Source organism: Babylonia areolata, chromosome 12 (assembly GCF_041734735.1).
Source record: "Babylonia areolata isolate BAREFJ2019XMU chromosome 12, ASM4173473v1, whole genome shotgun sequence".
Taxonomy (NCBI): Eukaryota; Metazoa; Mollusca; class Gastropoda; order Neogastropoda; family Buccinidae; genus Babylonia; species Babylonia areolata.
In genome coordinates, this window is record NC_134887.1 from 22,862,280 (window position 1) to 22,887,899 (window position 25,620).

Consider the following 25,620-nt stretch of genomic DNA (forward strand, 5'->3'; position numbering starts at 1 on the left):
CAGTCTTGCTTGCGGATCCAAAGCAAGCATATGGTGTTATTTCCCCAAAGGGATTGTGGCACATTCTACGGGTGAAACTGTGGGTATGGGTAAAGAGATAGAGGAGGTCGACTCATGTACTGCCGACTGGTAGGACCGAGAAAACACGGATTGCGTCGAGTCCGTTCGCAGATCGATAAAAATGGCATTTAAGGCACCACTGACCTGAGTGTGGGGCAACAAACCTCTAGAAGCCACCGGTGGAGATGTAGAAGGTGGTGGAGGTCTGCGGTCGACCGGAGGGAGCAGAGGAAGTGGAGGAGGTGGCGGGTTGGCGTTGTTGACAGGGCCAGGAGTAGAGGGCCCAGAGTGTCAGCGAATCGATTGCGATCACGCCTTAATTTTAGCCCCATTGAGCTATATAATTATGTGACCTGGTTGAAGACATAATTTGACAAAAAACAAGAACGCCAGAGAATCGACAGACAGACAGAAAATACAAAAAAACTTAGCCGTATGAAGAGCACAGGAACAGGAGTCAAGATGGCTGCTGGAAAAAGAGGGCGGTAGTCAGGGATACACATGGGAGGTAACCTACTTCGGGAGGTTATCGGCCATAGCTACTTTCGTTTTCTCCGCATAGGCGGGTAGTAGTTTGCACAGGACAGGAATGTCAGACCCCTGCTGGAGTCTGCACTAGTGGGTCTTGGTTAAGTATGTGTAATTAAATGGAAAGTTTCTTTGTAAGGTTCCGTAACTAAATACTCGCTGGCCAGCCGTTGACCTTGGTACCCCATATGACAAGCTGATCTGCATACGTATCGAAATTGGTGTTGCAGGTGATACAAGTCACGACGGCACAAGGCAGCCTATTTAGTTTTGGCGCGAAGCGGAGGGGAGAGGGATGGAACAGCGAGCGAGCACGAAACGTTGGAAAGGTGATAGCCTGGACAGACAGGCAGGCAGTCTATGGGGGCAGCGCTCTGCCGCACCACTAACTTCGCGCTATTCTCAGCGGAGCGCATGTTACACGGGCAGTGTGTACAGCTGTGAACAGTTTCGCTGCTGCTGATAAACTGTCAGAAACAGGGTGATGTGCTTTCAAAGAATGCAACAAAAAGGGCGCTATGGGTGTGAATGAATGTGTGATTCTCTGACAAGTTTAACAATACCAAACATGCATAGGTTTAATTTCCTACAGGCAGTGTACAAGCGGAACAAAACTTAGTGAGCACACGAACATTCTGTTCGAACCACGGGTGTTCAGTGCTGGCACTTTAGTTGGCCCTGCGAAAGTTCGTGAACCCAGGAAGTAGGGCATGGATATAAATAAACGCGGCTGACAAACAGGCCGCGCCAGCGGCACTCGCTGTACGCTTGTTCGGCGGTAAATCTGCTTTGTTTCTTTCGCGCATCATCTCCTCGGATGGATCGGAAATAACGACTAAAGAAGTGGTTTTCTAAAAAGAACTCAAAATAAGCTTTCCATTGACTCCAAACACAATATGTTTTCTTACATAGCGTTTGTTGCAGCAACGGCTGAAACATAAATGAAGAAAGAGAAGAGAAGGATAAGCAGAAACATGACCGCAAAAATCGTTAAGTTTAAATCCCTCTCTAAGAAAACAGGCGTTTAGCACAATAACATCGTAAATACACACTGAACATATAGCATGCCTGCATGCAGATTAGCTTACCTTTTGAGTTGTGCGATTTTTCTTGGCAGCACAACAAACGTTTAAATGAACACACTGTAGCATGGTGAGTTCGAGCAGCAGGGGGATGGAGAGCGGGGTGAGTGTCTGTTGGCTTATGGCACTGCCGTGCCCTTCATTCCACGAGAAAGACGAAGATTTTTAAGGTAAAAAAAAAAAAAAAAAAAAAAAAAAAAAAAAAAAAAAAAAGAGAGAAACAATGATGTTGATAAAATAATGAAATTGTGTAAATCAAATCAAACTGCACTCCAACAATACAACCAGGAATAGCAATAATTCAACTTTCTGTAATCGCTGCAGGAAATGTGTGGATGCTGTGAGAAGGTGGGAAAAGTGGGGCGGGGGCTGCGGGGCCGAGTGAAACAAAGAAGGCAGTGTCCCAGTTTGGCGCGCGGGGCCAGAAATACCGCGGCGAATGTGCCGGTCAGTGCAGAGTGTGGTGGGAAAGTCTGGCATTAAAAAAATTTTGACCCAAGACGCTAGACGCTGCTCGGCCAACTAAAGAGCCGGATTCTGTGCTCGGCTGAGCAGCCGTGGAACAGAGGAACACACACGAAATGTAGTTCAAATTCAACTCCGTGTTGTGTGTGTATACCATTTTAGTTCAAGATAAAACTTATAATATACATGCGTGTCCCCACAATAGAACTGGAAGTAAAATATAGCCGATACTGTTACCTAGAGGTGGCGGACGCCCCGGATTTAGTGTCAGTATTTAACGGTCAGCTCCACTGAGAACTGCTGCCAGCCACGGGAAGAGAGACAGACAGACAGACACATATGCAGGGACAGACATACTGAGAAACAGAGGCACGTGTACAGAGAGAGAAAGGGGAGAGGCACAGAGAGAGAGAGAGGGAGAGGCACAGAGAGAGAGAGAGAGAGAGAGACGCACAGAGAGAGGGAGAGAGAGAAATTTACGCCGACTAGATGTTTTGTGTGTCAGTGTGTGCGCCTTTGCTTGCGACATGCATTTCGTCATTCTAAAAGATACACCTTGACGATACCATGCTTTTAGTAAACAATCACAATGTAACGTGCTGACATGCATTTGTAAGTTCTAAATAATAAAATACATTCCTACCTTAACTTATAAATCCGTATGAATCTTTGTTTGCAGTTGGTAATCCACTCAGTTGAAGTGTGACACTGAACTCAAACATTTTTTCTTTTCTTTTTTTTTTCTTACAATGTGTGTGTGTGGGAGGGAGGGATTCAGGGTGGAGAAAAAAACAGGGCTGAAAATTTCTTTATTCTTTATTTTTTTTATTTGTGCCGTGATTCTCCTGCTTGGGGTACGACTTGCTGAAGCATGGGGGAAACAATAATCATGTGCTCTTGCATGATGACATGTAGTTTGTCATCTTGTGACTGCATCCCTAATACTTTGAGTGAACTGACGACTGCGTGTGTTGTCTCCCCCCCCCCCCCCCCTTGTTCCCCGTGTTTGTGCACAGTGTTCTTGTTTTTTTTTTACTGGTGTTGATGTGGACTGACAAAATGACGTTGACACACTGTCGTCTGTATCTAAGCAGAGGTCAGACGGATCAAAACTTTCATCCGTGCATTTTTTTACGGGTGCTGATCGTCTTTGTTTTTGGACGACCAGGTTGACTTTTTGAGTGATGAAAGGAGCATGTTGTGCACTGACCCAAAGATAGATCTGGATTGAAAGTTGTCCAGATTTTTGACATTCTGTCAATGTCAAGCGCAACATTTTCATTTGCAGCTTTGAACTGAGAATTTCCAAGAGTATGTTTCATTTTTATCAGTTTTTTGTAGCACTTGATACAAATGCATGTGGGATGTTTGCCCTCTTCATCATTCGAAACATCTAGACTGAAAAAACGAAACAGTTCAGAAGCATACTTGGCACAAAGTCTTGCATTCAACCCCTTAGCTTTATCTCTTCCGAGAACCCGCTCACCACACACACGACATACAATCCAAGCGTCTCAAGTGTTCACTGAAGGTGTGTTGTCCAGTCAGCAAAGCTGCTGCTACGGCACCAGATTCCATTTTTGTCAGCACTCACACACACACACTTAGGTCAAATAACTGGATGTAACACAAAAACGAGGACAGTACCTGGTAAATCACATGACACACTTGAAGTTCACATTCACTGGGATCATGTACACAAAAATGACAGCAAACAAAAATGACTGTGTACGAATATGATGAAATGAAAATCACTTAAATAATACATCTTTCTCTGCTGAAAACATAGGCACAAAGAGGCCTGCGCGTGCTCCCCTTTCCTCCCCCTCCCATCCCAGTGGAATCTAGGTCAGCAGCAGTGCTCCTGACCGCTCACTGAACTCTGGAACTAAGCAGCTCTGCTGGAAGTTAAGTGGCACAGCCGTGAAGTGGACATTTTTGAAGCAAACCAGATCACTACAGCGGCGTTTTACTGCTGCTGAAATGATTGAAATGCTTCAAACTGAAGGTTCTGACACTGACTGGGATGATGAGGATGTTGAATAAAGTATCTGCTGTGAAGAAAGCTACCAAAAAGAAGGAAATGACAGTGACTCAGCTTCTGAGAGCAGTCAAGAGACGGAGGAGGGTGGGCCTACACACGGCATGAGGAGAGGGGTCAGTGGGTCAAGTACAGGGAGTTTCATTCAATTACTTTGTGTTTTGTATTTTTTGTGATTTTTTTCCTAACCCAAACAAATGGGTCATCTGCAAGGGAAAGCAAGGGAGAAACTATTCGTCCGGAGTGAGTTAAAACACAATGAAAACAATAAGATCTATCAGGCTGCACTGGTAAAGAGGTTAGCACTGCAGACTGACGACTGGGAGGATGAAGGTTCAATTTCCAGCAGAAAAGAAGAGGTGGGGTTTTTTGCCTGCAGTCTGCTCCAACCCAGAGTTGAGTGTGCTACAGACTCAAATGGGAAGACTGGAACCACACATCAGAGTATCATCCAATTTACGGATGCTTCTTTGGGTATGTTTTGTGAACAACACTGCAAATATTTGTATCTCTCAGGCCTGGTTACACCAGGTTATCATTGTGAAAGGAAGTGCAGAATACAGCCTTATTACATAGTCCCAAACCTAAAATGTACCTTCACTGAAGCATTGTCGTAATTGTTATCCTCATTCATTATCATTATAGAAGAAAAAAAAAAACAGCCCTGCTCTCACAGTGACCTCAGTTTCATTCCCCCTCTACTTGGGGGGAGTCCTATCAAGTCTTTGGCAGATTCATGGGGGACTGTCGTTGGAGGGACGCAGTGGCTGTTTCCACTCTGGAGTGGATGTTCACTGAGTCTGGATCTGCAACTATGTTGTCAGTAGGGGGCTTAGTAGGTGGTGTCCCATGTATGTTAGATCAGATCAGGCACCACTGAACATCACCAAAGTGACTCAGCAGCGGTGCAGGGTTTCCTCTGGTGAGTGGCCTTTTTGCAACCTATCATCAATATGACAATAATTCCCCGTAGACTGCGAACACTTGGACTGTGATGGATGAATCCTGGTGTGGCCATGTGTGAAAAACTTTGAATGAGATGTGTGGGAGTAATGTGACTGAAAATGGTGCAGATGATGGGCACCCCCCCCCCCCCCCCCACACTTGCCCCCCCCAAAAAAAACCCAACAAAAACAAAACAAAAATTTAAAAAAACAACCAAGATCCCTAAATGAAGACTCACAGCCTCCACCAGCTGGCACAACTTGGTCTTGATCTGGATCGCGTGCATGGAAGAATCCAAGTGCCTCACATACCTGAAGCACATCACACCCAGTCTGTAGTACAGTCACTACAAGCAATTCAAACATCAGTCACATACAGAAGACATTCAATGACATGCATTTGAAACATTCCATTTCTCTTCTCTAATGAGACACTTTAAGCTCGTACACATTTTCTGTGCTTGCTTTAAGTGTTCCTTCACAATTAAACCAATCTGAAGAGCCTTTTTCTTCTCCTCAATTACAGAAATTGTTATAACAATCCAAAGAGCAACAATTCTTTAGTAAATTACACATAAACAATACAAAAACATGACTATGATTTAGAACACATGATCGATAGGAAAAACAAATAAAACAGCACGCAGGAAAAAAAAAAGAAAAAAAAAAGGGTGGTGCTGTAGTATAGCGACGCGCTCTCCCTGGGGAGAGCAGCCCGAATTTCACACAGAGAAATCTGTTGTGATAAAAAGAAATACAAATACAAATACAAAATACCGTATGCTTATACAGCAAGAAATTCAGCACTTTGATATACACTGTCCACTTTGATTTGTACTGTGTACAGGACTTTGGGCCATAATTTGAACTGCTTACAGGATTGAGGGCCTTGATTTGTATTGCTTACAAGATTCAGGGCCTTGATTTGTACTCCTAACAGTATTTGGGGCATGGATTTGTGCTGTTTAAAGGATTTAAGTCCTTGATTTGTACTGTGTACAGTATTTTGGGCCTTGATTTATACTGCTTATAGGTTTCAGTTTTAGTTTCTCAAGAAGGCGTCACTCACTCAGGCAAATTCATATGTGCTGCACCACATCTGTTTGGCATATGCCTGACCAGCTGCATAAACCAACGTGCTTAGGCCTCGAGTACATGCATGTATATATATATCTGTGTACCCTTCAGAGTGGATTTCTTCTACATAATTTTGCCCAAGGACAACACATTGCCGTGGGTTCTTTTTCAGTGCTCCAAGTGTATGCTGCAAATGGGACCTCGGTTTGTCATCTTATCCGAATGACTCAACGCTCAGTTTGATTTTTCAGTCAAACTTAGAAGAAGGGGGAGACCGGGAATCAAACCCAGACCTTCATGGACACTGTACTGGCATATATGTGTCTTAACCATTCTGCCACCTTCCTTCTTACAGGATTTAGGGCCTTGATTTGTATTGAGTACAGGATTTAGGGCCTTGATTTGTCCTGCTTACATGATTTAGGGCCTTGATTTGTACTGTTAACAGGATCTTTTTTAAGGCCTTGATTTCTACTGAGCACAGGATTTAGGGCCTTGATTTCAACTGAGCACAGGATTTAGGGCCTTGATTTCAACTGAGCACAGGATTTAGGGCCTTGATTTCAACTGAGCACAGGATTTAGGGCCTTGATTTGCACTGTTAAAAGGATTTTTTTTTTTTTTAATAATTTTATTTATTTATTTATTTTTTTTTTTTTTTTTTATTGACGGCCTTGATTTGTACTGTTAACAGGATTTTTAAGGCCCTGATTTGTATTGTTAACAGGTGGATTTTTTTTCAGACCTTGATTTGTACTGTTAACAGGATTTTTTTTTTTTTTTTAAGGCTTTGATTTCTACTGAGTACAGGATTTAGGGCTTTGATTTGTACTGTTAACAGGATTTTTAACACAATATAAACACCATTATTCACACAGAAAGTGTACAAAGTGAAGACGAGAAGAAAGGCCCAGTGTGTGCTGTGCACAGGACATACCTGACGATGGCCAGCATGAGGGACTCGATACTGGTGGCCCCCAGGTACTCACAGGGCTGGTCCAGCTTCATCTCCAGGATGTTCTTCATGATGAAGATCACATTCTCTATCAGCAGTGTGTTCTGGTCTTGCACAATCACCTGGAAATCGAACTGACCACGTCACAACACCCAGTTAATGAAGGGCCCTGAGAGGTGCTGTGTTCACCAGACAACACCCAGCAACACCACAGTGGTACAACAGCAGCATGCACCTACACTATTCCAGGGACAAAAAAACACACAAACTGGGTTAATATTCATAGCAGAAAGATCATATATCAGCCTTTCAGAACAGAAACAGAATGTTCTTTACAATACCAAAATATTTCAATGAAAACAACATGTCATTAAAGAACAGTGTGGAAGCGAAACTAAGGGAAGACATCGTATGGTAGAACGAAAAAAAGGCTAAATGTACAATTGGTATAATAATAATTATATAAAAAAACACTCTTGAAAAAACAAATTCTCACACACACACACACACACACACACCCAGACATGATAATGGAGCCTGGATAAGAAAGCAAACTGAACTGACACTATAAACAGACTCCATGATACAAGAGTGTAGATTAGTCAGGGAACATGCCATGTTCATTTATCTTGTTGCATGAGATGATAAAACACTGTGCCATCCTCTTCTTCCATAACCAGACTATTCTCTTCTTCCATAACCAGACTATTCTCTTCTTCCATAACTATTCTCTATTCTTCACAACAAAGCCCACTGTGAAAATGCGCGCGCTTTAAGGTGTTTCCTTCACATACAGCAAGAGAGGTCAAATGGCAATAGGAGTTAGTCGCACATCAAACAAATATGCAACAGCAAACTTCTTGGGTTCTTAATATAATCAACTAACACTACGATGCTCATAAATCATAAGAAAAGTTTTGATATTTTAATAATGCACACTGTCCTATCTATATCAAAATCGATTAATTAACATTTACACAGACAGAACATGCAGTCCTGAACTCTACACTGCCAGTCCTAAAATGGCTTCCAAAAAGTTTCCCAGCCCTGAATTCTAATTGTTGTTCTGGAACAACTTTCACCCAAGATAAGGAAGTAATAGACACACTGAGAAGGCAGCAAAGGAAATGCAAACAAAAACAACAACAACAAAAGCCATTGACAGACAGGATCTCTCTCACCTGTCCAGTGGCATCAAAGAACTTGTCCACACAGACTTTGATCTGGTCAAAGAGGCTTGGGTAGAGGGCGGGGTTCAACTCATGGCCCACCAACTCCTTCACATGCTTCTGGATCTGTGCCCCAAACTTCTCGTTCTGGAATACCAGCAACTTCAGCAAGTTGCCGATGAACCTGCACAGGAAAGGTATCACCATCACTCTGTGACAGACTGAAGACATTTCACTTTTACAGGTAAACATACTGACATACAACTAAACAAGGAAACCTTACATTTATAAAGAAAGAAAGAGTGGCAGTGCACTGTCATGATGCATGCTTCCTGGGTAGAACAGTCAAACGTCACTATAAGAAATTGTTGTCATAAGTCAGTAATAAAATACACACACAGAGTCATCAACAGAATTGTCTGCAACATCAATATCCAAGTAACAGCAGTACTCCACGAAACACACACTTGACTTAAAAAATCTAAACAACTGATTAAGAAAAACAACAACTAAAAGGAGGAGTTTGTATTATACCCAATGTTTTGGTGATACATATGCTTACCATGTCAAACTGATGCAAACTAGGCCTATCGGTTTGCTCTGTTTGGCCAAATTTCGTGCGGCTAACAGTGAAAAGACGACCCGTCTTGCCCGGTCCGCTCTTCGCCAATCAAACGCCTCTAAAAGCTATAAGCGCTGAATCATTCCATGGCCAACAGAAAAACGCCCCAAGAGAACCACGGCAGAGACGCGGGGACGGACAGGTGGGCATTCGAGTTTGACATGGTAAGTATATGTATCACCAAACATGGAGTATAATACAAACTCCTCCTTTTGGTGTCATATACTGTACCATGTCAAACTGATGCAGAATTTAAAGCAAATGGAGGAGGGCAACGCCTACTGGTTCGTATGGGGCGCCCTTGTAACCGAGACGGCAGTGTTAGCCGTGACAAAGGAAATCCCCTTGGAACCGTCAGCCCTGGTCATATGGAAATCCCTGAGGTAGAAGTTGATGAAGGGATTTTCTCAGACATAAGTGGGAAGTCTCTTGCTGAACTTTGTGGCAAAGAGATCAACCATCGGCCGAAACCACCGTTCCCACACCCCCTGAAGGGTGTCCTTGTCCAGGGTCCGCTCTGTGTGGATGACACTCTTGGACCTGCTGAGAGCATCTGCCAAGATGTTGGCTTTTCCTGCTATGTGTCTCGCTGAAAGTGCAATGCCCTTGCTGTGGCACCAACGGAGGAGAGCCTTGGTCCGCAGGGAGAGGTCTGCCGAGTGCGCTCCCCCCATTTGTTCACGTAACATGCGACCGTCATATTTTCCGTGGTCTTGCCAGTGGCCTCCCCCATGAAGTGTAGGAGAGCCCTGTGAACTGCCTCTAGTTCCAGAACATTGATATGGCATAGGCGCTCCTCCAGAGACCAAGTCCCTGCTGCATGGAGTGAGACCATGTGGGCTCCCCAGTCCAGGGAGGAGGAGTCTGTGAAAAGTGCCACCTGAAGAGTAGGTGGGGCGATGGGCACCCCCTGTGTCTGAAGAGGGGTGGTTAGCCACTCTGATGTCACCTCGAGGAACCACTCGCCCAGACATATCTGGGTATCCCATGGTTGAGTGTTCTGGGACCACCGTAGCCTCAGTGCCCTCTGAAGAGGGCACTTGAGAACCCTGTACAGGGGAATGAGAGGTGCCATGGACTCCATCATGCCCAGGAAGGAAGAAAGTGTCCGCACTGTTGCTTGGGAGGAACGGCGCAAGTGGCTCATGGCAGTTCACCCTCTTCCGAAATCGCACATTTAGTCCTGGCTTCTTTATATCATGCACATGGCCTCCTGCATAACCCGTTCAGCCACAGAGTGCACTGCATGCGGCGCACTGTATCTAGGTCACAACTTTCCCTGACTATTTCAGTCTTTTGGCTGTGCGGTCATGCGTTGGATTGCCTGTGTTTGTGGATCTATAAAAAGTGTGCATCAGTTTTTTTGTGGAAAAAAAAATAGGGACGATTCTAGTTCCTGGTGTTGTCTTTCGCCTGACAAAAGCTGGTGTCTGAAACGCGTATGTGAGTGACTTAATTATAATTAACTCAATAACTAACGATTTAAGGTCTTTGTGAGGCAGGTCAGATAGATGCTACACACTGGCACTGTGCCAGGAAGCTGAGTCATTGCAGTGAACTGGTGGTGACTTATGTGTATAATCATTCTAGTTAGCAGCGTCGCAGAAGAAAGTCACATTTGATATTTAGAAAACTAAAAAGAGTTAAGAAACATAGCAACAGTAATAGCAGCAGCATTAGGTGTAGTTGCAATTGTGGTGGTTGTGGAAGCAGTAGTCAAAGTCGTATACATGTAGTACTTTTCATAGCAGTGTTGATTAGCTCAAGTGTGAGTGTGTGTGTGTGTGTGTGTGAGTGTATGTGTATGCGTGTGTAAAGTCAAGATTTTATTTCTTGATGGTAAATTGAATAAGCAACAATTGCTTTTTTACATCATGTTTGCGAGCGCGCACGTGTGTGTGTGTGTGTGTGTGTGTGTGTGTGTGTGTGTGCGCGCGCGCGTGCGTGTTGGAGGTGTGTGCGTGTTGGAGGTGGTGGAGTGCAAATAAACAGTTTGTTTAATCTGAAGATATGCATCCTTATGAACTTTTTGTATATGGTATGATATGCTTGCAGATATAAAAATATTCCAAAATTAAGCTTTTTAATATTGTAAGTTACAGTATAACACATTGCCATATATAACATTTGGAAATAATGTGTAGGCAGGTGTTGGGTTGTAACAGGAGGAAGGTGGAATTAAAGCAGATTAAAACAAAGCTTTAAACACAGGTTATAGATCACAAGGAACACAGGCGCTGGGTGGATGAAACATTTATATTTTGAGCAGCAGTGAGTTCAGAAGTCTATACCTGATATGCTGAAGTAGTTGTTAGGAACATGTATGGTGCTGAGACTATCTGAGAGCCAGTAGTCAGTGAGTTTTTTTTTAACATTGTGATATGTCAGTGGAGTAACTACATAATCAACATCATAAAATGGCTCCATTTGGTGAGTACAATAATGCATGCATCCATGTGTTTTGTGTGTGTGTGTGTGTGTGTGTGTGTGTGTGTGTTTGTGTGGTCTATTGTCATTTCATGTGCATATGCCTCCTGTTCGTGTGTGTGTGTGTGTGTGTAAATATATGCATGTTACAAGCACTTCATGTCTACGGCATGCAACACGCACAACATTATTTCTTTATAAAGTAAATGGTATAATAATAATTCCAAATGCATGTTACAAGCATTCCACATACAAAGCATGCTACAAGCGCCTCAAATGTATTTTTGTGTGTGTTAATGTGTGAATATTACATTCTTCTCTCTCTGTCTGTCTGTCTGTCTATCTCTTTCTCTCTCCCTCCCTCCGGGCCCTCCATCTGTGTGTGTGTGTGTGTGTGTGTGTGTGTGTGTGCGTGTGTGTGTGTGCATGCGCGAGCGCACGCGCGCTCCTTCTCTCTAACTTTTTTTGTTCGTTTTTGTTTTGTACCAATGTGCATTAGTGCTTTGTCATTCATTTTCACTCATGTTTTCCATATTTCTGCATGTCACTTTTTGGAACCTGTTAAAAAAAAATTACACTCACCTCTCCCTCCCTTAAAAAAAAAAAAAAAAAAAGTGGCAAATTTCAGCTTGCACAATGAACAGGAATATAGTCATGTGTGTTGGGAGGGGCGTGGGGTGATACAAATATAAAAGGTGTGTGTGCGTGCGCGCGTGTGCGTGTGTGTGTGTTAAACAGTAGGAAGGGGATGTATGATTGGGTTTGGTTTGCTGTCATGCTTTTTATCTCTATGATGTATCACATACTTCACCAAAGTTAATTTGTCTTATGAGGATCATGCACTTATTCTGATACCGATATATAATGTACTGGTATGTATATAAATGTATGTGTATATAATTATGTATATGTATACATGTGTATATATGTATTGTGTTTTGCTTGTGTGTGTGTGTGTGTGTGTGTGTAAAAAAAAAAAATATATATATATATAGAGAGAGAGAGATTCCCTCATGTGAATGCAAATATTCGCAGACACATCACACTGGCACCGTTGTGTGAGTGTGAGAACTAACACATGGCCGGGATGCCACAACTAACAGTACTGTAGCTGACTATTCCCTCTTTCCTTCTCTTCTCAAGCCCCTTCTCAGCAGGTGGCCTGTGGCAAGGTCAGTGGCAGGCAGCGTATTATCTAGCTGGTCCCATTCTACAGCGCGCTATGCATGGCTTTACTCTGTGCAAGTCGTTTTTCTGTTCTGCGGCTGTGGGTTATTCCTTGGGTCTGGAGTTACCAGAGCCTGAAGATGTTTCGTTACTTCAGTTTTTCGTCTTTGGATAAGTAAATGCCGCCTGCTTGGAACTAAAGTGCAAGGCATAAACTGCCGTGGGCTGAGGAGGCCTGCCAGACGGTCCCAGCGATCTGGCGTCGGAGAGACTATCATGGACCGCGTGTCGAATCTCATCCCTAAGAAGTCGAAGGACTGACTTGGGGACAGATCGCATTTCTGGTTCGTGAGGAAGCCCAGTTGGGAGCAAAGGTCTAAAAGTCTGGCCGTATGACTGGCACAGGGCCTGCGACTGGGCCAGGATAAGCCCGTCATCCAGGTACACACAGAGACGAATGGATTCTGACCGGACGATGGACACCAATTCCCGCACCACCTTCGTAAACAGGAAAGGGGCAAGGGACAGACCAAATGGGAGGGCCAAGAACTGGAACACCTTGTCCCTCCACACGAACCTCAGGTACTGACGGGACGCCGGATGGATGAGGATATGAAAATAAGCATCTTTCAGATCGATAGAGGTAGCCCAATCGCCCTGTTGAATGGTCTCCTGAATCTGTGCCTGTGTGTCCATCTTGAATTTGATTTTGGGGAGGAATTTGTTGAGGGGGGGGCAAGTCCAAGACTGGTCTCCACCCTCCCGAGACCTTTGGAATCACGAACAACCGGCCGTAAAAACTGGGGCCCGGGTCCGCGAGTTGAGATATCGCCCCTAGGAGGAGTAGGTGAGATGTCTCTCTCTAAGATGCTCTCCTGCTCCGCCGAGCTGGGCACATATGGAGGAGGAGTAGATCTTAGAGGGGGGCGGTCCTCCACCCAAGGCAGCATGTACCCTGACTCTAGCACCGCCACAATCCAGTCGTTGAGTCCTAGAGCATGCCACTGAGGACATGAGGTGGTTTATTCCTCTGCCACTGATTCTGCGCACGCCGCTTCGACTTAGGTGGTATGGTATATAGAGGGGCCCTGGTGGCAGGTCTCTTCAATGGCTAGAACCCTGGCGCCCCTGGGAGGTGTGGGTTAAATATGAGACCACCTCCCTGTTTGTCTCTGCCCTGTGGCTGACAAAATGGGCGCATACTGGCCGAAGAGGGAGTGCTGCTGTACTGGGGTGGACCGCAGGGCAGCCCTCTCCTCTACTGGAATGTTAGAGAGGTGGAGAACAGCATCCCGCCGCGCTAGCACAGTACTGAAGTGAAGGCTGGTAGCTGTGTCTGCAGCTGCTGTGAGACCAGATGCTACCCTATTGCCAAAAGTGTTTAACCTCTGGTCGGTGAAGAGGCCCGGCAGGACAGATGAAGGAGACCCCGTGTCCTGATTAACCGGACGCTGTTCCCACAGCTCAGTGGCCCTGTGGAGGAACGCGTCGAAGAAGGTATAAGCCGTGGAAACCTCGAGGAGGCAGCGGCGGGCCAATCTGTTCCACTCTGCTAACATTTTAAAAGATAAGAGTAGCTGTAGCTGAAGTGGGGAAGGTGGTGCGCTGTGAGACCAACATCCTGTCCTGCGCGGAGGGCTCCGCTTCCCTGTAGGCAGGGTGGTCCTGTGTGTACAAGGACCACACCCCGCCCTTGGAGGAATCTTTAAGAAACTTGCCCGGGGAAAAAGCGCCCAGGGAAGAGAGGAACTCCCTGCCTGGAGGAGGGATGGAAGCAGCACCCCTAACAGTGAAATGAAATTATGGTGCTTAGAGCCTCACTGACCACTAAGGCTATCTCAAGGCTATTGCCACATTAATACCTACTCCAAGGGTAAAAAACAAACAATTAAAATGAGTCACCACTTCAAACTTTCCACTCAAAGTTTAAAAAACTTCCATAGTTTAAAACCTTCAAATCTGATTAAAAATGTTCACTTCTTTCAAGAAGTCCATCAGCGCCCACGGAGGGACATCACGAAACAAGGTCTTCAAAGAAACCGCCCTGTAATGTCTGTGTCTAACGTCATGCAGATCCCAACAGTCAAGGAGCATGTGTTTCACGGTGAGATGCTTATCACAGGGAATACATCGACGGGGCTCTTCCCCCTTCAACAAGTAAGAATGAGTAAAAAAAAGTGTGCCACGCATGCAGTCTGCACAGCACAGACTCCTCCTTTCTGTTCTTCACCCCTGAAGGGAGGGTCTCTTTTAGGTCCGGACGGATCTGGAATAGCTTGTTGTCAGTCTGGGTGTTCCACTCCTCTTGCCAAAGATCCTTAACATAAGTGTTCACCTTCTGCTTCATGTCTGTGTATGGTACAAAGGATCTGGATAATTCTTTTTTTACAGCGTTCTTGGCCAGCTGGTCTGCCCTTTCATTACCACGAATGCCAACAGGTCCAGGAACCCAGGCCAACACAACCTCGTATCCTTTCTTCGTTACGAGAGTAAAAGCTTCGTAGAATTCCAGCAGTCTGGGATAAGTGAGATTCCTACAGGCGATCGCCTCCAGGGCTGACAAGGAGTCGGAAAAGATCATGAATCTCTTTTGTTTCGAAGAGAGAACCATTTTTACCGCCAGAACCAGTGCGGTCAGTTCCGCAGTGTGCACTGAGCTGTCAGACAGGATGTGTTCCGTTGAGGGCTGGTCAAGAAAGGCAGATGCAGCGACTCCGTCCTCTGACTTGGAACCTTCAGTGCAGATTCTTTGGAAAGTGGGAAATTTGTGGCAGAGTTCTGAAAAGTAAGTTCTGTAGGGCAGTGAACTGGTGGAGTCTTTGCGGTATGAGGCCAGATCGAATCGGACCTCAGGTGTTCTAAAGGTCCACGGAGGGCTGTCCTGGGAACTTGGTGAAGTCTGAGATGCCACCAACATCCAGATCAGCATTTTCTATGTGTGGCTGAATGCGGAGACCAAGAGGAGGGATGCAGTTTGGGTTTGTCTTTAAATTTCTTGTTGAAGGGGTTGTTGAATACGTCGTAAGCAGGGTTTGTATACTACACTTCCGTAATCCAGTTTGGACTGGACCAGGGCTCTGTAGAGGTGCAAGAGAGTTCTCTTATCAGCACCCCAGTCCGTGTGTGCCACAACTCGGATGATGTTCAGGGCTTTTTGACAAGATATTTTCAGCTGTTTGATATGGCCGAGGAAGTTCAGCTTCTGATCAAAAACGACCCCTAAAAATTTGGCTTCCCTGACCGCCGGGATGGTGGATTTCAGGTTCCGGATAGAACTGGCGAGAGTTATGAAAATGAATACACTCAGTTTTAGAGGACGAAAAGGTGAAACCATTCTCCTCTGCCCAACAGAAAACCTGACAAGATGGCATGGAGAGCCTTGGCCAAAGGAATGATTCAGCGCTTATAGCTGTTAGAGGCGTTTGATTGGCTAAGAGCGGGCCAGACTAAGAGGGGCGTCTTTTCACTGTTAGCCGCGCGAAATTTGGCCAAACAGAGCAAACCATAGGCCTAGTTTGCATCAGTTTGACATGGTACAGTATATGACACCAAAACTGAGTTTTGTCCACGCATAGCTGAAGCCGTCGCTGGATGCTGGCATACGTGCTGCCAGTTGCATACAGGGCGAAATCGTCCATAAACAGCGAGCTGTCCGATCCCTTCTGAACGATGTCGTTTATTTTGGTGCTGAAGAGAGCCGGCGATAGAATGCTCCCTTGCGGAACATCCAGCTCCTGCTCGTGAATGTCGGACAGGGTGGTGCCGACCTTCACCTGGAATTGTCTTCTTCAGTTTAACGTCTTTCCACTTGAAGTGATATTAGATGGAATTGTCTGTCTTGCAAGAAGTTGCGGATGAACTGGGGCAGGTGTCCTTGGAAGCCGAGCTTGTGCAGGTCTGAGAGGATTCCAAATTTCCAGGTGGTATCGTAAGCTTTCTCTAAGTCAAAAAATATGGCCACCACATGCTGTTTGTTTACAAAGGCATTCCTTACAGTGGTTTCCAGACGAACCAGATGGTCAACGGTAGATCGATGCTTGTGGAAACCACACTGTTCTTTCGCCAGAAGGCCGTCGGTCTCTAGTTTCCACATCAGTCTACCGTTGACCATGATCTCCATCAGTTTGCAGATGCAGCTGGTCAGTGCTATTGGGTGGTAGTTGGAGGGGTTCGAGGGGTCTTTTCCCGGTTTCGGCACCGGGATTATGAGGGCTTTCCGCCAGGAGGGTGGAAAAAAGCCTGTGATCCAGATGTGGTTGTAAACTTTGAGAAGGGTGTCCAGACAGGTTTCAAGAAGATGTTTTAAAAGTTTATAATGGACCTCGTCCATTCCTGGAGAGGAATCCGTGCAGGTCTGAAGGGCAGATTTTAATTCATTCATAGTGAAAGGAAGGCTGTAGCTCTCTGTGTTGTCGGAAGAGAAGTTGCAGGGTGTTTTTTCTTTCAGGTTTTTGGTTTTGAGAAACAGAGCAGATTTGTTGGCAGATCTAGAGTTCAGTTCGATTGTGGAGGCTAGCAAATTAGCAACTGCTTTCTTCTCTGTGACCAGAGCGTCTGAGAGTTTATGATGGTGAAAAGTTGGGCAGACGTTTTTGCCCTTAATTTTTTTTAAAACCCTTCACACTTTTTTCTTGGGTGTGTTGGAGGTTAAGGAAGAGCAAAAATCTCTCCATGATTTTCTCTGGCTCTTTTTAAAAACATACCTGGCTTTCACCCTCAGCTGTTGATGGGTTCAAACGCTATCGGTCTCCGAAAGACATGTCGTTGCGCTCTCTTCCGAGACTTACGGGCCTCCCGACATTCAGCGTTGAACCAGGGTGTTCTTGGCATCTGAGGCTTGGAGGTAGACGATGGGACTGCTGCTTTGGCGCAATCTAAAATGATCTGTGTCAGAGTGTCAGCGGGATCCTTGCTTTGTAAGACTGTTTCTTCCTGCAGCTCCGCTCTTAACTTTGTGGTAAAAATTCCCCAGTTGTCTTTGTCATAGTTCAGGCGGTCAGGCAGAGAGTCACCTTTCCCATCTGTGGGGCGAAGGACAACAGGAAAGTGGTCACTCCCATGCAGATCGTCGTGCACTTTCCACTCGTAGTCCAGGATCAACGATGGATTGCAGACCGACAGATCTAAACACGAAAGCTTTCCAGAAGACAGATGAAAGTAAGTGGGTGACTTGTCGTTAAGACAACACAGGTCCATACCGGAAAGAAGGTTTTCCAAAAGAAGACCTCGGGCTGATGTCACCTCACTTCCCCAGAGCAGGGAGTGGCCATTGAAGTCACCCAACAGTAGAAAAGGTCGTGGGAGCTGGTTGACAAGGTTCATGAGGTCCTGCCTCAGAACACGGACAGGAGGAAAATACAGAGAACAGACAGTGATGGTTTTAAGTGTGACTCTGACTGCCACCGCCTGTAAAGGGGTGCTTAAAGGAACTGTACTGTATAAAAGGGACTTGCGTATAAAAAGAGCGACACCTCCTGTCAATCCCTCTTGCTTCGGTTGAGCAGGTTTAAAAATGGAGTTAAAACCAGAGAGAGATAAAAACTTGCCATCTCTTTGCAGAGTCTCTTGCAGCGCCAGCACTGAAGGTTTCAAAGCACAACAAAGCAGCTGGAGTTCCTGGAGGTTGGCATAAAACCCATGGATGTTTCAATGAATTACCGCCATTAGAAAGGTTAAAAATAAAGCAGCAGCCTAATCCATCGCTACCCCCTGCTCCTCTGCTTGCGGTGGCTGAAGGTCGGCCAAGACCACATATCTATTTTTAGTATTTAAGTCCTGTCTGATTCCGACCAAGCCGGAATATCCACCACCTCGGCTCTCCCTGACCCCGCCAAGGTCGCAACCATCCCCTCCTTGGGTTTTGGAGGTACGGGGGGTTTCTGGGCACTCCCACCAGCCTGAGGGGCAGGCAGAGGAGGGGCAGGACGAGGGGGGGCGGGAGGTGGACACCGTGCCTCCACCCAAGGCTTTCCGCCCCTGCCCAGCAGCCCCTGAGGACCGCCGTACAGGATGGAAAGGGGTGGATACAGTGCTTCTCACCAAGGCCAATGGTTTTACCAAGGTCAGTATGTCGTCCGTCTGCGTCCCTGTGGACGTCGTTTGGATCGCAACGTCTACCATCCTGGGTCTGACGACAGAAGCGTATGACAGTCCTGCCTTAGGCAATGTAGCCTCCACTAATTTACGGGCCTCAAAGAACGATATTTTCTTCTCCGTCTTCACCTTTTGGATTTCTTTTTCTTTTTTCCAGGTGGGGCAGTCTTTAGATGAAGATGGGTGCCCGCCTCCGCAGTTCACACAATGGGCTGGACTGACGCAATCGCCCTGGTGTGCCGCCTTTGAACAGGTGCCACACGCCTCTTCCTCTTTGCAGCGGTCCTGCACGTGTCCGAATTTCTGGCACTTGAAACACCATAGAGGGGACGGCATGTACAGACTTACGTTCACCTGCAGGTATCCGACTCGTATGTCCTTGGGGACATTCGGGCAGCAGAAGGTGAGGAAGAATGTTTTGGTCGGGACTCTGTCCGACCCCTTCCTTACTGTCACCCTGTAAACATCCGTCACTCCCTGAGAGGACAGCTCGCACTTAATCTCTGCCTCAGATACTCCTCTCAACTCAGGGCATCTGATGACCCCCTTCGAGCAGTTCAGTCCTTTGTGAGGGGAAACCTTCACCGCCCTATCCACAAAAGTGGTCGCTTTAAGCAGAAGCTGTGTCTGCCTTTTTGATGTTGTCTCCACCAGAAATGTTCCATTCCTCAGCCTCTTGATAGACCTCAGTGAGCCTGCTAGACACGGGAAGCCCTTCTGGATGGCGATGGGGCTGAGAGCCAACAAGGGCTTGTCATCATCAGTGCCCTCCACCACAAGCCACGACGGCCAATATCCAGAGGTCTCACCGACCTCCAAATCGGAGTCCGAATCATCAGTTCCTGGTCTGCCCCTTTTCCCAAGTTTAGGGGGGGGTGATTGGTTAGAAGCCATGTTTTTTTTAATTTTTTTTAATCGTAAATTCATCCCTCCCTTACCCACCCACCATGGGGTCCAACTTAGGGGCCAGGGTCAAGGGAACACCAGCTTGACCCATTCCAGGTTTCGGGAGGGACATACGACCAACAGTCTAGCTCCAACGCGTTCCCCCAGCTCCCAGGGACAGAGAACTGAGCACTATGGGGGTTATCATCATTAGCCTCTAAACTGCCAGTCTTGACCCTTAGGGGTAGCTGATCGATACACATGGGCCAGTGTGTGCCACCTGTCTTAGTAGAGTTCTGAGCCAAAGGGACGTGTTGAGAGCAGCGTGCTCTCTCAATCCCCAGGATTTCATTCTCCTCCATCACAGGTCACGCCGCACGGCAAACACAGCGGGCCTGAAGTTGGCCACAGAGAAAAATGAATGTGGAAAAGAAGGCTTGATGGGGAGCTGAGGACAGAAAAGAGGCGGTAAAAAGAAGAATAGAGAATAGCGAAAGGGACAGTGGGTCACTTTTAGTTTGGGCCTCACTCATGACCTGTTCGGCATGGGAAGCCCTATCAGGGGCATCAGTACAAAAAAAAACCCCAAAAAACCCCACTTATTCAGCCTGAACAGCTACAATGGCTATGTAGGCTGTCAATTAAGACCTGGGACTAGAGCAGTAAACCCCCAGAAGCACTGATGCCCCCGCCGACATAGCTCGCTCGATCACTGGCCACTAAGCCTCCCAACCACACCCCTGACAGTGCGGGCTGGCTTATTAAGCCATTCCTGCACCATTTCTGTCACTCTGAGTCGTCTGGTGGTTCTGGAGTCAGAGTCACATGGCCTAAGGAGGGTCAAGGGTAACAAAGCAGCCTGAGGGACTGATTCGGCATGCGTAACCCGATTGGGGAGGGTCAGTTCGAGCTCGGCTAAGTCCGATTTAGGTTCAGGCTGGTCCCTAGGGAGGCGTGGGCTCAATCTGTTCCCCTGGGATGGGGGCGAAGAGTGCTCATCCGCTTGTTTGTCCTCATCCGAAGACAGGGCTCCCACTCTTGTTCGCAGTCCATCCCCTGCTGGGTGTTATCCCAAGTGGATGTACCCACTGGGGCGTCCTGTGAGCTGTGGTCAGCCCAGCGGGATGAGCTGGGACGATCCCAAGCAGGGACCATGGCTGCAGCTGTTATGTCCTTGACGCCTGAAGCAGGTGGGGAGCGTGTGGGCCCTAGGTCCAACCATGCTTGGGATGGTGGGTGCCACAACTTCTCAGTGAGGGCATCCCTGGATGCAAGAGGGACCCATGAGTTCTGTGAGGGGACAAACACCCACTCATCTCCCTGTAGGACTGAGGGCTGGGTAGGTGGAAACTGCAGGCTCCCCCGGGCTGAGTGGGGCCCCTTGGCAGCCGTTGGTCCTGACAAGGAGGCCGTTGTGACTGTGGAGGTCACATGTGGGTTGACAGAGGCCCGATTTGTGGACTGAGTGGCAATATTGGTCGAGGAGCTCGACCTGACTGACAAGAAGTCAATCCCACTTGTCGGGGCTTTGTGTGTCACCCAGTGAGATGTGCTGGTTTGGGTCTGGACAAGGGGTTGGCCCTGGGTCCTCCTGGCAACCCAGCGTGGCCACGCGCCCCGAATCCCCTCCTGTGGGGAGACTGGGGTGGCTAGGTCCAGGGTGGGCAAAGCAGAGGACCCCCCCCCACCCCCCCTCCCAGAACTAAAATTTTCTCCCCCCAGAAGGAGGTGGAGGAGGGGGGTCGACAGAGGAGGGAGGAGGGGGAACAGCCACTCCCCCCTCTCCCTGCCTCGCGCTGGGACACCTCGGGAGGCGACGCTCGTACCCCTTTTCCCCGGTCCCCTTCATGACCGTTTTACTGGTGTGAGTAGGGTGTCAGGTCAGGTCATTAGATATGCTACTGGTAACCTGTAATCCAGTACAACCTGTTTAGGGTCGGGTTGCCGGTGACTAAACCGGCACTCCCACCGCTCCCTTCCAGGACTGGTGAGGCAGGTGGCTAGACACCCTTAGTGTACGTTCACGTTAAGTCCAGCCAGTTGATGCCAGCCAGTTGCCGTCAGCCAGTTGCTGTCAGCCAGTGTTTACGTTGGGCCCGGCAAGTTGCTGTCCAGCAAACTGCTGCCCCGCTGTCATTCATTGACAAAACACACAAGTGACAAAACGATCAGCTATATGATAAATTTGCAGGAATGTAGCCTACAAAGGTAGACGCTTGTATATGTTTTCAGTGGTGCTACAGTGGAGAAAAGAAACTGGCATGTCATTTTCTTCAACACCTGCTGAACATTCTTACTAATTTTGAGAAAGATTGGAAAAATAGTTTAAGCCCCATTCATTGAAACTTATTTGATCACAAAGAGGTGGGGGGGTTCATTGTCTGTTGGATTTAATTTTTTTTTTCAATCTGGTATGGTGACAAGTGTGATATTTCTAAATAGATCTAATTCGAAGCTCTAGTTTTACAAGTTGAGAAACAATGAAACAAGATTATACTTACCATCGGAACCGACTTCTCTTGCAATGGCTTCCCATGTGGCATTTATGATGTCCCTGTTGTGGTAATTGCAGTCTTCTTTGTCATAAATCACTGATCTGAGAACCGCCAGCCTTTTCTTTGGTGTGCTCGCGACAAAGCAAAAAGCTGGCTGGCAGGGGCTGGCAGACGCTGGCAAGGGCTGGTGGCCAGCGTGAATGCCCGTCACCAGCTTACATAGCGGGAAAGTAGACAAGGATGTGCACTCCCTCTCCAGCCATTTGCTGGCAGCTGCAGCCGGCTGCCGTCAGCAACTGGCTGGACTTAACGTGAAAGCACCCTTATGGAATTAAAAACGAGATCCATAAAAGGGCGTCGGCTCAGGAGAGCCACCAACGGCCATCTAGCTCCACCGTGCTGTGTGCATGCCACACGCAGTTGGCCCCTGGGGTGTGTCTACCCATGCATGCGAAGTCTGGATCCGGCAGAATCTACGGAAGAAACCTGTCAGTTCAACGGAGAGGAAGGCGGTTACAGCATCGCACTGTGGAGTGCAGAGAACAAGATGAGACACCGAAAGGATATCTTGGTCATCCACTGCATCCGTGCTCATCCTCCAGTCGTCTCGACTTAGTCTTGCCACTGGAAATTGGTGAACCCGGACGACAGAGTGAGGTTGATGTTGCGCAACTCCTCTTCACTTTAAACAAACTCATCGTGCAAGTCATCAGTCATCCCACGAGGAAAACTGAAGTTCTCCATCAGCCAGCCCCAGGGAAACCCCACGTTGAGCCCAACATCACAGTCAACGGTCAGAGACTCAGTGCGGTGGAGCGGTTCACATACCTTGGCAGCACACTGTCACGAAATGCGACCATCGACAATGAAGTGAACATCAGAACTGCAAGAGCAAGCGCAACCTTTGGTAGACTCTATGCAAATGTCTGGAACAGAAGAGGCATTGGTCTTGAGACCAAGCTAAAGGTCTACAGAGCAGTAGTTCTCCCCACACTACTGTACGCCTGCGAAACTTGGACAGTGTACCAACGACACGCCAAGAAGCTGAACCACTTCCACACAACATGCCTCAGGAAGCTACTGAACATCAAGTGGCAAGACAGGACCCCAGACACGGAGGTGCTTGCAAAAGCCACCCTTCCCAGCATCTTCACCATTCTGATGTAGTCCCAGCTTCGCTGGGCTGGACACGTGGCGTGCATGCCAGACCATTGGCTGCCCAAAAGGCTCTTCTATGGCGAGCTGCAACAATGGAAGCAATCACACGGAGGTCAGAAGAAGCGCTTCAGAGATACTCTTTAAGTCTCTCTGAAAGCGTCTGATATCAACCCTGACTCCTGGGAGGAATTTGCAGTGGACCATGACAAATGGCGCACTGCTGTGCACAAAGGCACCAAGTTGTGCGAGGCCAACAGGACTGCTGCAGCTGTTCAGAAGAGGCAGGCTAGAAAGTCACGGGCAAACAAGCTCCCTGACAATGATATGCCTGTCTTTGTCTGCCCCAACTGCCAATTGGACTATTCAGCCATCTGCGCATTCACAGATAGATTCATGAGCATCCACCCTCACCAACACCCTCCCCCCATCCCCCAGCTGGATGACAATAATGGTCATCATCGATCTCGATGGACACACACCACCACTGGTATGAGTGTCGCCTCCATGATCAGCGTCTAAAGATGCATTGCCGTGGTCCCTATCGGGAGGAATCATGAGCTCCGGGCCTGGGAGAGTCTCTTGCCGGGTCTCAATCCCAGCCTCACGATCCCTGCCTTCGTGGGATGGCATATGAGGCATGGTACCCGCGCTTAGGCACCCAGAGAAAATCCGATCCCCAACAGAGAAAGGAAAGACAGGATCGACTTAGAGGTAGAGAAAAAAGGAAATTTTCTATCTAAAATTACGTTTAAATAACATACTTACCGTGACCCAACTAGTGCAGACTCCGGCAGGGGTCTGACATTCCTGTCCTGTGCAAACTATCCGCCCATGCGGAGCAGACGAAACTACGGCCGATAACCTCCCGGAAGTAGGTAACCTCCCCTTTGTCCCGCTGGTTATCGCCCTCTTTTGACGGCAATATGCCATCACCAGCGCAGCAAGCAGGAAGAACAGGAAGCGGGGAGGACGGGAGGGTCTTAAATTTGGGTCACGGTAAGTATGTTATTTAAACGTAATTTTAGATAGAAAATTTCCTTTTAATTACACATACTTAACCGTGACCCAACTAGTGCAGAATAGCACGACAAGGTGGAGGGCTCGCCTGTTCTACTGTCTGTGAGCTGTGATGGTCTGTTGTGCAGCTACCACAGAAGCGATGGCTCTTGTGCCATCAACCCGCAGGCGTGCGACATCTCTCTGGTAGAAGTCGATGAGCCATTATCCCTTAGGCGATAGGTGTCCCTCAAGTAGAATTTGACGAAAGTAGAGTGTACTGTGTCGCCTAAGGACATTAGTGCGGGTAAAGAAGACAGAGGTCCACAGCTGTATTGTGGGGGAGGTCTGTGGACCACAGCTGAGCAGATGAGCGCGGATGAGCGTCAATGCAAGGAGGTGCGCATGTGGTTTGATCTGATGATTCCACAACGGATGTGGGCCGATAGTGGAAGTGGTTTTTGTGTTTGAAGGAAACTGTGGCACGAGACAGAGGTAGGTCACCGTGTTGGGCCTGCCTCAGGCATGACAGCCAGATCTGTGGAGCTCCTCCATGCGAGCTGACAGGCGATGGGCACTCCCCCGCCCCTGGCCCCCCCCCTTTTTTGACGTTGTCAAAAAATGACAGCACTGGTATGTTGCCTATGCATAGGATGGCAGACATTTGGCAACAAAAGACTTGATGTCCCTGGTGTCTCTGGGACAGGGTTGTGTAATTGCCCAGGTAGGTACCATCACGAAGGGGCATACGGAAGGCTTGGTGGCTTCTCTGCCTGAGTGTGGCCTGTTGGAGTAACCTGCAGAAAGTTGTCGGCAGTCAATGGCTGGGTTGGATCAGGCTGTGGAAGTGCATTTCATGTGCCCACAGGTCACTGAGTCTCATTCAGTGATGGAATTCCCAAATGGAAGAGGGTTTCCATGGGGAAAATTTTTGTTGAAGGTTCTTTAGTGAGAAAGGGGACCGGATCCATGACAGGCCTCTGGCTGTGTGTGGTGCGCACTGAGTCTGGGATGGAGCGGGGCGGGGCAGGGAGGTAAGTGGCTCAAGATGTGTTGTACTGGCTATTGACATCAAGGCACTGATCTGACATACGTTTTTAGTATGGCCAACTGCAAGGTGAGAGCTGTATTATCAGTGGTTTCTTAATTGCAAAGGGAAATCATTTGCAGCTTAGTCTTTCATGAATGACTATGTCTCTCAGACTAGAAGTCAAATTGCGCTGGGACTTAGTGCTGTAGCCTTAGGCCTAAGTAGCCTTTGGGAACCTTCCCAATTATGAGTCCTAAGGCCCTCTTGATTGAGGGACCGGGGATGCAACTTGGGCAAAACACTCTCTACTATAAATTGTATAATCGAATTCCAGCCCAAATAGACTGGACAGCAGATGCCTCCTCTGCTGTTCTGATGGAGACTGTCGTACTCGACTGATTATCATATACTGTTCCTAGGAGGACA

The 25,620-nt window shown here is 47.4% G+C and overlaps 1 protein-coding gene across 12 annotated transcripts in view; it reads right to left on the reverse strand.

The window, feature by feature from the left end:
* LOC143288455 (neurofibromin-like) overlaps positions 1 to 25,620 on the reverse strand; it is a 278,699-nt gene that overhangs the window by 176,385 nt on the left and 76,694 nt on the right. For 8 of the 12 annotated variants that reach the window (XM_076596958.1, XM_076596964.1, XM_076596959.1 and 5 more), the window contains 3 exons: positions 8,334 to 8,505; positions 7,135 to 7,286; positions 5,360 to 5,432 (listed from right to left, as the gene is read on the reverse strand). In XM_076596958.1, coding sequence (XP_076453073.1) covers positions 5,360 to 5,432; positions 7,135 to 7,286; positions 8,334 to 8,505 — 397 coding nt within the window. The remainder of the gene's footprint in view (positions 1 to 5,359; positions 5,433 to 7,134; positions 7,287 to 8,333; positions 8,506 to 25,620) is intronic. The other 4 variants (XM_076596968.1, XM_076596963.1, XM_076596966.1 and 1 more) reach the window with 1 other exon arrangement.